Source organism: Strigops habroptila, chromosome 4, assembly GCF_004027225.2.
Source record: "Strigops habroptila isolate Jane chromosome 4, bStrHab1.2.pri, whole genome shotgun sequence".
Lineage (NCBI taxonomy): Eukaryota > Metazoa > Chordata > Aves > Psittaciformes > Psittacidae > Strigops > Strigops habroptila.
The window spans coordinates 6,536,205-6,552,636 of NC_046358.1; the positions used below are offsets into that span (position 1 = coordinate 6,536,205).

Sequence of the window (16,432 nt, forward strand, 5' to 3'; positions counted from 1 at the left end):
CGGGTGGCCAGACATCACACACAAGGTATGGTATGTCACATAGGATCCACAGGGCAGGGTACAAAGCAGTCACATCAACCACCCAGGACTGATACCCAAATAACCCTTTTAAATATAAGGGGGTTTAGAAAGCTAGTACAATATCACCACTCACTAAAAAAATGTTGCTGACCCCTGTTACCAGAAATCACAGCACAGAGTAGCCTCAGGTGGCACTTGCACAGGACCAGATGAGGGGCAGAGATTCCTGCAGAACTACCTGTTCAGCAGCAAATTTCAGTTAAAGGGAATGATGCAGCTGAGCAAAACTAGGATTTTTTTGAGCTGAAGGATTCATTGAGCTGGCCACAGCAGAGTGTTTAAAAGGAACAAGCCAGAAAACAAACAAAGGAGACTCAAAGTAGGTATGAACAAGTTCCCCAAAACAAGCCTGGTTAGTAACAACCCTGTATTCAAACACAAAACTGCTCCCTATACAGAGGGTAAAAAGGATAAGTGTTGTGAACCCCATGAACTGGGATCTCCACCCCACAGAACCAAGTGCTTCAGAGTGACTTCCCCCTCCTGCCGGGCACTGGGAGAGACAGAGTCCAAGCTTGCTCCTCCCTGAGAAAGGCAACTAGAGAGGGCATGCTCTTCCTTCATGGGACACTGTGGAGGGAATGAGAAGTTCCATTCCTGATTCTCAGCATGATTTCCTGAACCAAGAAACCAGGTGGAGAGAAACACAGAAGACACCGCAGTAGGATGTGATACCGATTCTTTGAAAAGGAGATCTGGAGGCACTGCTGCTGCTTGGGCTTTTACAGAACCAGAAGGGAGGGAATTTCCCATCGTTTGCGCTGAATGGGGCAACAGAAAGAACGGCTGTTGCCAATCCTATTACAGCAGAACAGATTACTGCAGACTACCCCCAAAAGTCTGGCTACCTGCCTCTTCCTTAGGTGGAGATTCAAGATTTTATAGCTTCAGACCGCACTCGCTCAGTTAATTCTAAAACCCCAAGTATACAAAGCTCTCATCTGAGTGTTTTGTCTGCTATGACCCCACCCCCCCCAGAGACACAAATTGCCCAGAATAGGTCAATAGCAACATCCATTTTAGAAAACGATCACAAAAAAGATTGCTCTCTACAACACATGCTCTCCCCAACTCTGGTACAGGGCGAGATCCCACGGATAAAACTCAATCCAGTCAGGTCTTTGGCTCTGGTTCCTGACACAGTTCCCTGTACACTTCACAGGTGATTTTTTTTCCTGCTCCTTGCTCTTCTCCCCAGGAGGAAAGGACCACCAAAGGGTAACCTTCCAGGCACAGAAATGGAGGTGCAGGAGCTGCCTACACACCAGTCTCATTTCTTTCGCCGCTTTTGGTGTTAGGATCTTCTTGTACCTTTCTCATCTCCAGGCCTTTCACCCACGTGTAGGCAAAAGAGCCCCCCAGAACCATCAAGTTACTCGTCCACCACAAGAAGCTCTTTGTCTCCTCAAAGTAGATAACAGCCAGCACTGTTTGGGCACAGGCCTTGGCTGTTCCAGACACGTTGTGGGTGAGTGGGCTAGTGAACTTAATCTGAAGTCCGGTCACATAACCAATGGCAAAGCCAAACACTCCCCCCAGGATCATCATCCCCCAAAAACTGGGGCTCCCCAGCTTGTCGAAGTGATAGAGGGTGCGGAACTCTCCCAGTAGCAACATGAGGGGGAAGAAGAGGACACAAGCGTTGACGTTGTTGTAGAAGGTCAGGCGCCAGATGCTACCATCCACCACAGGCAGCACCTTCTTGGTGTAGATGGCATTGAGTGAGACACACAGGCTTGCCAAGATCCCAAAGAATATACCTGTCCATGACAGAGTGCCCTCTGCTCCTTCCTGGTCGACACCCAGCCAGAAGCCACCTGCAACCAAAAAACATGAATAATCAGGCACCATCTGAACAACTGCTGAAGGACTCAAAACAGAGTCAGCAATTCATCACCTACCTTACCCCAACCAACCACAACCACAAGCAGAGACAGGCTTAAGGGTTTCCCCTTTCTATTAAGTGAGCCCACAAAGTGTCATAACTATTGTCCTAGGAAGATTTATTTTGGGAGTGTGATTTATTTTGGGTAATTTACTGTGCTATCATTCAATCTCAGAGGACTGATTCCCACACTGAGCAGGCAGCATGAATTTAGAAGCTATTATTCTAAAGAGCCAGGAATTAAAGCTACTTTTGGGCTACAGGTAATTTTTAGGAGATATTTTTTAATTGAAAAGGCAGCAAACTGACACACAGCAAAGAATAGTCCTTAAGGTTTAAAAAAAAAAAAAAAAAAAAGGCCTCACATGCTTTGCTGTGCTGTTAATGGAAAGGAAAAGATAGGTCAGAAATGAAGATGGAAAGATGGCAAACATAGATGTAATATTAAGAAGCTCGATTAAAAAAAAGATCACCAGGGAGAAACTGAGTGCAGTATCTTCAACACATTAAACTTTGATGGGTAATGCACTCTTTAATCACCTCCAGAGCTGCAGGCTTTGCATCTTCAGGGCAGAGAAGGAGACCTCTCCCCATCCACATCACAAGCAAAACATAAAAAGGGAGATGAACTACTGAAGGAGCTCTGCGCTGCCTTTCCATTAGCTGCTTCATGTTGGAGGCCATCTGGGAAGTTGCCTGCAAAGTGGCTAACGTGCTTTAAACTAAGCCCAAATACAAATGGGTTCAATGTACAGACAAGAAGGGCTTTGTGTCAGGCCAAAGAGGATGCTTGGCTGTGCTGCCACAGCCATACGGGCAATGCTCTCATAGCAAAAGATGGAGCCAGGGGCCAAAGTCTTGGAGAAACCCCATAAGGCTGGCAGACACCATAGTCCTGGGCAGTACGTGAACACAAAACTAGCTGGAAACAATTGCTGGCATCACTTGGGTGGAAAAAACAGCGTTTCTGTTGCTGTTCACCTCATCTATGGAGAGGAGATTCTCTTGTCTCATTTCCATCCAAGTCCATCTACTTGTCTAAGTACCAAAGTGAACACATGTCCACCTGGACCGAAGTCAACATTTCACCACTCTTGGCATCTAAATGAGGCTCCAGTGGAAAGCAGCTTTTGGCATTACCGATGCCTTTGGAATTAAAGACTTGTAAGCAGTTCCCGTTAAGCCAGTCAATGCCCCACCCAACACCCTAACCACACAACCAGATCTTCTGGTGGTATTTTACGCTTGGCTTGATCGGCTAACCTTTATCACAATGCATTCAGCCTGTCTGAATTGGGTGGCTCCATTGTATTATCCTGGTGGCACCCACATATATACAGCAATTGTTACAGAAGTCAAACAAGCACTTGAGAACAGGGAGAAATCCACCTGCTGTATTATGGCCTTTGAGGGAGCAGCAGGGAAGGTAAGGCAAGTTAAACTTCATTAGAGAGCAGACAGGTTTTAGTGCTCAAAGGAAAAAGGGAGCCATGGTCAAAGGAAGAGTAATTCCTTCTCCTAATGAGTTACCTAGATATTCCTGACATGCGAATTGGGTTGCCAGAGGCAGAGCAAGGCACAGGCCCTGAGCTACCCCACCTCAGGGAGCTGCCATGCAGGGCAGGATGGCTTCCCAAGGGGAAGACACCCCACCTCCATCTCTCTAAGTCTATGGGGCAGCCCCCTCCCACTCCCCCTCACCTATGATGACTCCGCAGGCCAGGAGGGCGTAGAGGGAGGTGGTCTGCTTGAGGAGCAGGTAGGAGAGCAGCACATTGAAGACGGTGGTGAGGGAGCGCCCCACGTTGTAGAAAGCCACACCGACATGCTTGAGGCAGAGGTTGTTGGAGGTGACCATGCCGATGAAGACGATGGAGAGGGGCAGCACGCTGCGGGACACCTTAGGGTCGAGGCGGAGGGTGGGCAGGCCCGGGCAGGGGGGCCCGCAGGCCGCCCCCAGGCTGAGGCCCAGGCAGAGGGCGGCCGTGAGGGCGCACTGGAAGAAGGTGACGAAGAGGGGCGCGTCGAGGCGCAGCGAGGGGCTGTCCAGCAGGTACTTGTTGAGGAACACCATGGCGATGGAGGTGAACCAGTACAGGCACACCACCACGGCGATGCGCAGGGCCCGCAGCAGGAACGGCGCCCGCAGGCCCTCGCCGTCCTCCTCCGCCGGCAGCAGCGGGTCGGTGGCGGCGCCGCCACCCAGCGCCATCCGCAGGATCCCCGTCCGCGTCCTGGGCATGGCGGACGCGGGCCGTCAGCGACGGCCCTCACTGTCCCTCCCGCCGCCGGCCCCGCTCACCCGGCACCGCCTCCGGCCCCGCGCTTCCCAGCGCGCCGCGGCCCCGCCCGCCGCCCTTTATTCACGCCCCGCGGGCGCCGCTCGGCGCCTGCCCGCCCGCGTCGCCATGTCGGGAGGAGGGCCCGGCCCGGCCCCACCGCCCCGCCCCGGGCCCGGCCATGGCAGGCGGGGGAGCGCGGCGGGGCTCGGGGCAAGTGACAACCGGGGCGGTTCAGCGGGGGACGGGCAGCCGAGCGCAGCTTCTCATGCCGGCAGCGAAGGGCTTCGCTGCAGGGGCCGCTGGGTAAGGGCTGCGGCACTGCAGGAGTTATGGCTCGTATCGGTGTCCGTTATGTGCTGGCTGGAGCAGATGGGATGTGGGTCTTGTGCAGTGATTTGCTAATGTGGATTTTGCCCACAGCCTGCCACGAAATACAGGGTTGTGCTCTGTTGTCCAACCCTTATTACGGAAATAAAGTTTGCGGTTTTGTGGAGGTAAATAAAACCTTTGCAGCACGACCCGAATGGTGTTGACGTGGTGACACCTGCAAACAGCTCATAAGGACGGTACAGGGAAGTGCCGGCTGCTTTATCCCCCTTCCTGCAGCATTAACTGTGAAATCTAATCAGGAGAATGTCACTGCCAACGCCATTAACTGCTTTGGTACTGATGTGCAGCCTGTGCTCAGCTCTATACCACCCTGCTACATTGCGAGCAATACAGGAACTACTTTCAAGGTAGCCTGGATATTGGGATAAGCTGCACATGCCCTCCTGCTAAAGCAGTTATTCCGCAGTCCCAAATCACCATTCCAGGTATAAAAGACCCATCTGCCCATACTCACATGCCAAAAGGTCCCACCCTCTCTGAAATGTGTTTTATAACAAAGGAGCCTTTTCAGTACCAAACTCTAGCATGTTGTGAAACCGAACTGCTGGACAGGCTGAAATAGATTAAAATGAATACCAGATTCCACATGGCGGGGGAGGCTGCAGAGAGCTGTGTCAAACATTGGTCAGTACAATCCCCGGCTCCTTATTTCGGGTGACACTGCTGCAAAGTGCCCAGCAATTCGCAGAGGGCACAATAAAGGGGATTTTGGAGGCAAGGCCAGTGGTATTAATTGCCCTCAGAGCAGCTATGCTCTTGCATTTGTGAAGGACAGAAGCGTAGCAGGGGTTGTGGGAAGACAAATTACATATTTCATTTAGACCACTTGATGCAGCTGGAAAATGTTTTGGCATAAAAAGCTTTTCTCAAACCTCTGAATTCCCCCCCCACCCCGTCAAGCTGCATCAGTTGATTTAGTAGATGTCACTTTTCCTCATAGCCCTTCCCTTGTAAACAGCACCTGGCCACTAGTAGGAATCACATTCGCTCTGGAGAAGGAAAGTTGGTGCCTGGGTGTTCGCTCCGGACTGCCCAAGTGCCCCGCATCATGATGGAGAGCTCTGGGTACGTGCTGAGCAACATGTCTCGCCCCTGCATCTTGCAATGGGCTATCAGGTGCCTTTCCAGCCCTTGCAACCCCAAGTGAGTTTTGGGAGAGCTGCAGTGGTGCATGGTGCTTGCCCAAGCACACATAGGGTTTGAGAGCAGGTGGATGCAGGCCTGCAGCTCCTGCTGTGGAAACAGCAAAGATCCTGACTCTGAAGAGGGGCTGGCACCGAGGCAGGGAAAGCTGCTATCAATGTGCTGGAAATGACTGACCAGTGTCCCCTCCAGCTCAGCCATGCTTTGATCCTGCTCTAGAAGTGCAGCTAGCACTTCTTGCAAGCTTCCTATACTGCATCCCTACCCATCCACCTCCTTCCAGCGCCTGGCCCAGCGCTTTGCTGGGTTGGTCCTAGAGGTCCTCGTGGCCTATAACACGTCCCTGTGGCTTCAGCATCACACATTTGTCTTGAATTTCAAAGAAACGACCTCTCTTACCACTAATGTTGCAATTATGACAGTGCCTCTGGCAGAATCAGAGCCAGATATAGATCTTTCCTCCCAATTCCCCCAGCACTTGCTAGTGTTGTTCAAAATGTCTTCTCTAAACTAAACACAGAAATTAGAGATGGCAAAAAATCCCAACCCTCAATTCCATCTTGTCCTCTCATTCAGCACATAGAAGATTGCTTTGTGCTGCACAAGTTTGAAGTATCCCAATCAATAAAACGTCCATTGCTTCTCCTGGGGGATTATTCTCCAGCCTTCTTACACATGTATAGCACGTCTGTATGGGAGTATCGACCAGAATAGCTCTCTCAGCTCTGCCAATATAACTCCCTGGTGTTGACAGTGTATTCCAAAATAAAAGTGATTTATTCTCGAATAATCAGGTAGTTCTGTGATAGTTTTGCTGGTCAATCTCCCTAGGCAGAGCTTGTCTACAGCATGGCAATGGTTCTGACAAGTTCTTTGAGTAAAGGCTTCCCTAAGTGCGAAAACTGACTGGCAGAGTCATGCCTGCCTATCTGCCTCACAGGGATGCTCTACTTTGGGGGGTAGGTGATGTAAAGTTGTAGGTGGTTTAGGAATTTCAGAGTAAAGGTGGTAATGAACATGTTATAATGTTGATTGAAGCTTTTGTGGCAATATAGCCTGGCCTCCTGCACAGCACCAAGCTTGGCCTTCCCTGAATTAATTCCTGCTTGAATTAAAGGTGATCTTTTAGGGGGGTGGGAAATTAATCTTGATTAAAAATACTTCCAGGGAGACTGAATTTAATAGGGCACTAGCAGTATTATTCCAATGGCTGGTTATTTCCCATTAAATAATGCATACTCCTTTTCATGCTTGGAGTTGCCTGGTCCAAGATTTCACCCTCTGGATCTTGTAGCAGCTTTGCTGATTTTTTACAAGTGAGTGCTTACAGGCAGTTGAAGTTACCTTTTAACCTATTCATTTTGAGAAGATAAGTACATTTAAGTTCCTCACAGAACATGTTCATTATGCTATAGCATCAGCAATTCACTTCCTTATGTGGACAAGACCTAGAGCTTTTCCTGCCTGGTTGTATATTAGTGCGATAGCAGGTATTGTGAAGAGCCAGTACAGGATTATTTCTGGCTGAGGAGTGTGCTGCTTTATGTTCCCCAAGTGCTTTCAAAATAAACCATTATCACTAGTGGAGGTCTGAAGCTGGAAAATAAGCAGCCTTGATGGGTTCCTGTGTTGGGAAATCTGTCTTGGTGGTAGTTCCTTGTCCCCATGTCCTGGGAGGTGCCTGTCTGCCTGCTGGCATGCACACAGACACACCTGCATGCACTCCTGCATCTTGTTTAATCCTTTCCTATGTGAACAGAAAACCTTTTAAAATATGCTCCTCTGAGGAGACAGCTCTCCCCTTCCCCCTTAAATTATGCGACCTACTTTAAAGCAAGCAAATCAGCTGATAACCATCAGCCTGGCTGATGAAATAGCAACAGGCTTTGGGGTATAGGTCAAACTTGGTGGTGAGACAGCATAAATTGCATTTCCTGGCTACACAAGAGACCAGGATGTACCTGCCAGTGCATTAGTGTGACAATAGGCCCTTTGTAAGTCGTACAGGACTTACAAAGCATAGAACATTGCCAGTTTTAGTGTTTCTGGGTCTTCAGGAAGACCTCTTTAGAAATAGGGCTTATTTCACTATCCGGAATGGGACATGGGAAGAAGCCAGCTCAGCAGTGAGGTCATTCCAGTGTATTTAAGGATTTATTATTCCTTGTGTTTATGGGGATCTGATTTCTAGTTAATACAAGTGTCCCTGCTGCAGGCATAGATGAAGTATGGGGCTTACGAGTCAAGACACCAATCCAGCTTTTCATATGTACACACACACACACATACAAACATATATGTAAGTATATGTATACCTGGACACATACATATATGCGTGTGTCTGTAGGCTCAGCCTGCATACAGACAGTGTGACCCCACAAGGGCATCCAAGAGGGGACCAACAACCCAGGAGGGTTCTCCTGCTGCAGCAGTTTTACTCTACTGGACCTACCGGTGATTCCTCTGGTTTGCTGTGTATCTCAGCAAAATTAGCTTGAGCCTTCAAGGTTTCATGTTTGAACTGCAGATATTGCCTGGTAACAACAGATCTCAGCTGTCACACCATATTTGCTGATAATTAATACAGGAGAAGGAGGCCAATGCAATATCTAAGCCTGATTTGTCAGATCAGAACAGCCAAATCAGGTCTCTCTCCGCTGATAGTAAACATGAATCAGGGTGAGAGAATAGAGAAATCTGTTAATATTGTCCCCAAACAACACACCTTTCTAGCACCAGTGTGTCCCATTATGATTCAGCATCTTTCCAGACTCTCTCTGGTTCACAGAGAAATGGCTGTGGCAGGGTAGTGCTGCTATAGTGCTCTGTTGTGCAGGATAATAAATGTCTCTGCAGTCTCATCGTGGAAAAACATGGAGCACCAGTGCAGAGGTGGCCTGGCGTCACTGCGAAATGGGAACAGTTTCGGTCCAGGTGGATTTATTAGCTGTGGTTGTGTGCCAGCTTTGTTGGCCCAAGTTGCTGCAAAGATGCTCCAATACCTGCCCCGTGTGCCATCCTCCATCACCAGATGGAGAGTGCTTGGATCCAGCTGCACCCAGCTCAGATGCCTTCCTGGACCCCAGAACATGGGGGGCTCATGCAGCGTCTGCTGGAGCTCAGCCCAGAAGGGGCTAACTCCCAGCTGGATCCAAACCAGCCCCGTAACTTGATCAAAACCAGCAGTGCCTGGGCTCTTCAGCCTCTGCTTGCCTGGTGCCAGGGCCCTGGCGCAGTCATGCTGACTCAGCTCTCTATAGAGGCAGCAGGGTCCAGCAGGACCTCTGCGAGGGCTCTTTGCCACATCAAAGCAGCCCAGGGCTTTGCAGACCTGCGCTGTTTCTGGAAGCAGCACAGGTGCCCCATCAGCTAATAAACTCAACCACATCTCAGACTGCCTCTGCATCTGGGGCATGCTTAGTCCCCTGGATAATCTGACTGCGTGTAAGTGAAAGAATGGTGTGTAAGAAATAGTTAATGAAGGTTTCTCCTGGCTGTCTTGTTCCTTCCTGGTTTCCTTAAGATTTTGGCTTGACTGGGGACCTGCTTTGACCATGGGCAGAGAGCGGAGGTGAAGGCAAGTTCCTTTCACCCCCAGATTACAGCATCACACTGGCAGACATCTGAGCCTGGATCCTTCCTCTGCCCCGCTCCCCCGGTGTAGAAGTCAAGCTCTGCCTGAAACTGCCGCACTTTAGACCCCACCGAACATCTGCACCAGAGGTGCTGGGGGAATGGGCTGGATCGTAACGTGTGGTTGTGGCAGAAGTGACACTAGAGGGCAGGGCTCGCACACGGTTGGAGCCTTCCCAGGCAGGGCTGGGACGAGCCTGGGGCTGGACTGGGAAGTACTAGGGCGAAGCTGGGGCAGGACTGGAGCTGGACTGGGCAGGACTGGGGCGAAGGGAGCCCTGGCCTTGCTGTCCCACTTCGCCTGCCCGCTTGCAGCCGTGGGAGGCAGGAGCGGTTGATACCACGCAGTGAATGCTGTAAGCTCTGCAACTGCTGTGTGGGGTGCGTGAGGATGCTGAGGCACGGGGCACATCTCCAGCTGCCCATGCTGGGCTTCCCTGCTAAGCACTTGGCCTCTGACGGTATCCCAGAACGATATGAAATCAGACCTCAAGTGTCCTGGTGTCAGGAAATCACACATAGAAATCACAGCATGACACAAAACATCAGGGGTTATAGACACTGCGCAGTTCCTGCGTGTTTCCCACACACGCCCCACTCTCCACCTCATCCCTGTGGGATGCAGCAGCCTCTGCTCCCCACCCACACCAGGCAGAAGAAGCTGGCAGGGACCTGACCACCCGCACACCAGAAATGACTCAACAAGGCAGGAGCAGAAATGACTCAACAAGGCAGGGTGAAAACTGGCAGCCTGCGGCAGCGAAGTGAACAGTGAGCTAGGTGTGAGCAAGCTGTTGCTTTGTCCCTCTGCCTCTGCAAGAAAGGGAATAACCTTGGGGGAAGGTATCCCTGTGCCCATCCCAGGGTGGCCCCAGTTCCAAGGGATGGCTTCACTTGCGATGGCTTGGGGGCAGCCTGGCCACAGTGATGCTGAGCAGTCTATCTGCTGTGGCCAGGTCAGGCAAGGGAGCAGCATCCCAGCTCCCCAGGAGCAGGGCTGTGATTTATGAGGCAAGCCCTTGGAAACTCTCCGAACCCAGTGCTTAAGTGCTTCTGAATGGCAGCATTAATTACTATTAAAAACACACATTTATATCTCTCTCACCTGCTTTAAATCCTGTGAAATTAGATTCCCTACCCATCCCTTCCAGCCTCGGTTGGCAGCTCAGGGTGTTTTATAGGCCTATAAAGCCCTGCAGTACCTGCTGTCTGCATGGGCTCTTATTTACGAGGCCTTTAACAGGCTTCCTGGCTGCATCAGCTGAGCCCCCCGATCATTTCATGTTTGTGTACCTTGGAGGGAATGGTCCCCTCGGCCACCCTGCCTGCACTTCCTCTCCATGAGGAAGACACAGAGACCCAGCTACCTGGGGTGGGAGCCAAGCCGTGCCGGGGGTCCTGATCAAACCCATTTCCATCATTTGGCTCAGCCTCTCTGGTTTTATGTAGAAAAGGGATTCAGTGAGAGAAGCACCTCGTGACAGGGTTGTGAATGTCCTCATTTTCTTGTCCTTTACAGCAGAGTCATGCCAGGCATCACCAAAAGTCACTCGGCACCTTCCAGGGCTGGGAGATGAGCAGCCCTAAGACCCCAGATTAACTGAGCAGAGGGACAGTAGTTTGTGTATATGTAAAGTCATGTTTGTGTAGGTAGGTCTTATGCGAAAGCCAACTATTATTTCCATGGTGTATAATTTCATTTTGGAGGATGGAGGTGAACTATTTAGGTGTACCTTAAAATAGCCAGCTTTTCCCTAAAGGACTGCATCCATTTTGCAGCTCATTCTACACTGAATGCCTTGTGGTGTGTTTAAAAATACTTTTAGACTGAGATGTGAACCCCATTTTCTTGGGGTTCCCATGTCACAGAGGACAGGGTGGGATGGAGGTGGGAGCTCCAGGGCTTTCCCATGTAATTCCTCTATTGCTGTCTCTGCCCCCCCAGCACTTCTGGGTCCTTAGACCTGCTGGAGACTGGCTGCTTCTCTGGGGAACTGGCCAAATTTGTGTGCTTGTGTCAGCTGCTGGGGAGGAATTGATAGATACCTCTGCCTCCTGACTCCCAGGCTGAGCATGTTAATTTATAGATTGTATCTGTCACTTCTGATAAACGATATCTTACTTCCCTAATGCCACCTTCAAATTGAGTTTTTAAGGCTAGGCCAGGTGGAGAAACCAAAGGGTGGCTCTGCTTTCGCTTTGCTCTGGCTTCATTCTCCACAAAGCTGGCTTTTCAGGCAAGAGATGGATACGATGAGCAGGGATGTCCCCCTGCCTTGGTGGCCAAGCAGGCAGAGTGCCCACCCCAAATGGGGCTCTGAAGCCTCCTGTCTGGCTCCCCCAGGTGTCCATTTGACTCTGATGTGCTTTTGGGGAGGGCCATACAGGGCATCTCTGTGGGATGCCCCATCAGTGCTCTCCGTCCCTCCCTCTTGTCACCACTGTGCCCTATAAGCGCAGGAGCAGCCACCTCCCCTGGGGCAGGGTTGCCACCATAGCAGGACCCCTCTATCCAGCACCCGCTGCTCCCCTCACAGCCTCATGCCAGGCCATCCTGCCCTTTCCACTTCTCCAGCCAAAATGCAGGTTACTCGTGGAGCAGCATCCCATTTTTCCTGCCAGAAGAGCCATTTCCTACAGCCTGGCAAGGGTCAGGGCACATCAGGGCTGCACCCATGGGATGCAAAGTGCTGATGAAGATGAAGGGTCCAAAGCCCCTGTAGGACCTGCCCTCTGAGTCCCTCTGAGGAGCAGGCTGTTATTCCCTGCCCCTTGGGGGATAACAGGAGGCAAGGGGGCTAACTTGCTCAAAGAGAAGAGCTGCATTTCCCTCCTCCTCCCCAGCAATATGAACAAAACCACAAAACCCTTCTCCCAAAGCAATGCCCAGGAAGAGGAGAGGATGTTTAGGGCCATCCTTGGGTTATAGGTTCCCCCCATGTGCCAAAGGGGGGTGACTCAGGAGGTCCCAGGTGCTTGTCATGCAGTGGAGCTCATCTCTCCAATGTTTGGCTGGTGTGAGGCGCCGGGCGGCAAAGGTGGGAGCTGCCTGACAGGGATCGATGGCTTTGGGTTTCTGAAGCTGACAGGTGGTGGAGGTGGACCCAAAACCTTGCTAAGGAGGGTGCCAGAGCACCTGAAGCCAATAGTGTACCACTTGCCATTGTCCAAGAAAGTGGCATTTCCCTTTTTCTGCATGTTTTAGGTGGGTTCTGCTGAGCATTAATCAGCGATGTGCCTGCATGAGCACAAGCAAAGCTTTGGTGAGGATCGTTCTCCAGCAGCAGAGGACCATTTTCTGGAGCATTGCCGGTGGCTTAGAGCTGTAAATATGTGAGTAGCTTTGTTCTTTCTCCAGGGAGCTGACTAACAAAGTTAAGAGTTGGCCAAACAGCCAGGATTAAGCATATCATTGCTCTAACCCTCCAGGGGTTATGGTGGGTAAAGGCATATGCGTGAGACCTGTTTAGTTTGTCATTATCAAGCCCTGGCTATTTTCTTGTTTCCCAGCATGGAGTTTGCTGAAGTCACCTCTTTATGCCTGAGTGTCATGGCAATAACACAAATTATATCAGCCCAGTGAATACCTTCCATAGGTGATGAAAGAAGGCGGCAGTAATACCTCACAGAGGCATGAACCTTTGACTCAGGGCTAACTCCAAAACCCAATAAACCAGCATCCAAACTACACCACAGCCCTTGCCTGGTTTCTGACAACCACAACAGTCAAAATTTCCCTATGCAACAATCACAAATCCTGCAAATTTGATTGCAAATTGAGATTGCAAATCCTACAGCACATTGGAAACTAAAAATGATGGAGCTGGGGAACATTAAATCAAATTTGAACTTCCAATTAAAGAAACGCAGAGGAGACGGCTGTGATTTGACTGAGATTTAATTCAATCCAGGCTTCCCCCTTTCAAGGTTTGTTCTTTTCCCCCAGCTGCTGCAGACTCTCCCATCCGCTGCAGTGCGAGCTGCAGAACAAACCTTGCTGCTGAATTTAGGTCAAACTTGCCAGGGAATAGTACAGAGCCTTGGCTGTTATTAAATGAACATGGCTAGCATGAAGACCACATTGCAAATGCAAGAGGGGATGCTTTAAAGCCAGCACCCAGCTCTGTGGCACCTAAAGGACCTGGGAGCAACGGACAGGGGGACAGGAGCCGGCGTGGAGCACAGGGGAACAAACATGCTTGTGAGCCATGTCTCCCAACGCTAATGAGTTGAAACCGTCAGCATCCTCATCATACCAAGATCCCTGTGGCCTGGGATCTTGGTGCTGAGAATGCATTACCCTAAGCAGAGAAGAAAAATACCTGGTTAGGGGAAGTCAGGGCAGAATAGAGGCTGATGGCAAAACCCTCTCCAGCCGCCTCCTCCCCTGCCATTGCAGCTGGTGCACAGAAGCATTTTCACCACAATTATATTTGCACTTTTTAACCTCTTGCTCCTGTTGGTGCGATGCTGAACACTCTCACACCCACAGTATTAACAAGGGGATTGCAGGACCTACAGGAGTTGCAACTTCCTACACCACTCAGAGCAGAGGGAAATCAGGCAAGAGCTGACCATAGCCAGGAGCTGCTTCTGGATGTCCAGCCATGAGCCTGAGACAGTGAGGAGGAGAAGCATGTGTGAATCTGAGAAGCAGGCTCAGGCCAGGCATGGGGCTGGGAAGGTGGCTCCCCGCTCCTGCTGCGGTGCAACCAAAGCAATCCCCTTTATCTTCCTGTGGTTATCAATAACATAGAATACAAGCAGCAAGAGGGCTGCTGGCAGGGCTCCAATGCACGGAGCAACTCGCACCCTGCAAATTATCCCATGGATTAAGTCAGAGAAGGGCCAGTTTATGCCTCACAGAGGAGCTGTTGCCTGCTGTAACGTAACTCAGGAGCTGCAGGGCTCCTCGGAGCAGCCTGTATTCTGACAGCAGAGGTGCATCTTGGGGCAACACATCCCCACTGCCCTGTTCTGCACAAGGTTCATATAGTCAGAACCAACTGTTCTTTTTTATTTTTAACCCATATATATATATCCTTTCTGGTAAGAAGAACTCCCCCTCCTCAGCAGGCATCCCTTCCTTGCTGCCACCTATTCCTCACAGGGTATAAAGACCCTTCCCAACAGCTCACTGAACACAAGCACTCACATAACTTCTGCCCTGAGCCCCCTCTCTGGTTCTCTCTGGGGCCACGGGATGCAAGCTGGGGCAGACAGGCTGAAGAGAAGCAAATACCAAAGGCTGGAGGGGAATTATCTCATGGCACAACCAGTCCTGCATTAACCGGTCCCACTGCAGATGGCTGTGGGCATCTTGTCTGCAGCTTATCCCCTGCCCGTGCTTCCCAGTGCACTGGGAACGGCATCACCCCAATACCCCTTGTTACTCACCCCGAGCTGAGCTCCACATTCCCCAGCACAAGGGTCCCCAGTGCTTGTTCTGTGCTAATAGGGCTGCTGTGAGTCTAATTGCCTGATAAATGTAATTGAAGCCTGTGGCTTGCCCTGGCATTACTACCTGGAGCTGTTGACCTGGGTTAATGATAGCTGAAGCGCAGCTGTGGTGTCTCCTGCCCTTGCAGCATCAAGCACATGGGACTCCTGGGCAGTCAGTGCCGTGCTCTGGGTTGCTCCTGTGCTGCATCTCCAACCCAGGAAGGTGCTCTGCTCATATAGTCCTTTAACCTGCACCTTTTTGGTTGTGTAGAATCTTTCCCTCACTCATACACTTGAAGGAGGCTCTTTAATGCACTTCTGCTTTATTACATTTTCTTTTCAATTTACCTCTAGCTAGTTATGCTGTGTGAGACCAAACTCTGCTGCACCGCTTGCCATCAATACTGTGTTGTTGCAGACAATTAGACAAAGAAACCACTCAAAGGATTCTCCAGGTAAGGTTACATCTCAAAATCCATCAGTAAAATAGGAGACCAGAGCAAACACAGCATCAGTGAATAGAGCTATGTGATTGCAGAGCCCTTGGGTTTGGGAAAGTGCCTCTTCTCCAGCATCCCAAGGGGCTACTGGTAGGGTTAGAAGCGTTACCCTGCAGCAAGATCATTTGAGTGTAGATTTTGTTAGTCATCAAGCTGAGCAGCATCTCTAAAGTATGGCATAAAGAGTTCAGATCTCTGCAGAGAAGGGGCTGGGCTGGGGAAGCAGAGCGATCCACTGCTAATGTGGCGCCAGGCACTGTAGGGTGGTTGATTCCCTCTCGGGGAGTACTCTGATAGAAACCCAGTGGCAGTCACACGCTCTGGCAACCAGCATTATCCCTACTTATAATTGCAAGCTCTTTTGTTTGAAGCGAAGAATGCCCACAGATGAAATTATATCAGTGAAAATTGAGAACATCCCACACTGAAGATATCCGTAAACTATCTGAAGTGAGTCTTTTCATCTGTTTTATTGAACAACTGTTATAGATTTGGAGCCTCCACGGTTTTTCACAACACAGCAGGTATGAACTACAGCCTTCGTCAGCAGCCCAGGCCCCTCCAGGAACATCTGATGCTTCTCTAGTCAAGGGGCACATGCCAAAAAGAAAGAAAAGCCTTTTGGACGATCCTTGCACAGATCCTGTAGCACCAGAACACACATGGCCCAAAGCAGGTTCAGCATTGTGCAGGATGAAGCTGGTGCCCGACCACACTTGCTCCTTCCCATCCCATTCCATTCCATCCCATCCCAGGCAGACCTGGCTATCATTGCTGCTCCCACAGGCAGCTGGCCCTTTGCTGTCGCATCTACCATGGACATGCTGCCGCATCCCCATCCCCAGTCGGCAGTCATGCTGCATGCTTCCAGCTGCAGTATTGACCCAGAACTCATCACCTGCAGCCTCCCATCACTGGGCGGTGTGGATCCAACAAGCCCTTGCATTGGGGGTGTTGTGGGGTTGTCCTTTCCTTGGTAGGGAAAGCAATTTCTTTGCCCCTTGGCTCCCACCAGGCTATTTGTTCACTGCCTCTTTGCTGGACTTGACCATCTTATGGAGCAAAGGCCCAGCTAG

General features: G+C 50.6%; 1 protein-coding gene across 1 annotated transcript; it reads right to left on the minus strand.

The window, feature by feature from the left end:
* Positions 1-743: 743 nt before the first annotated feature.
* On the minus strand, positions 744-4,392 carry SLC35C1 (solute carrier family 35 member C1). The gene is made up of 2 exons (XM_030481700.1): positions 3,668-4,392; positions 744-1,898 (listed from the first exon to the last, which is right to left on the minus strand). The coding sequence occupies exons 1-2, from the start codon at positions 4,206-4,208 to the stop codon at positions 1,339-1,341; spliced, it is 1,101 nt and encodes a 366-aa protein (XP_030337560.1). The 5' UTR covers positions 4,209-4,392; the 3' UTR covers positions 744-1,338.
* Positions 4,393-16,432: the final 12,040 nt, after the last annotated feature.

Bases quoted from the DNA above. Each gene is read 5' to 3' on its own strand.
- SLC35C1 (XM_030481700.1), bottom strand. From the start codon at position 4,208: ATGCCCAGGACGCGGACGGGGATCCTGCGGATGGCGCTGGGTGGCGGC. The intron at 1,899-3,667 runs GTGAGGGGGAGT...TTTTGGTTGCAG, and splicing joins GGCCTGCGGAGTCATCATAG to GTGGCTTCTGGCTGGGTGTC.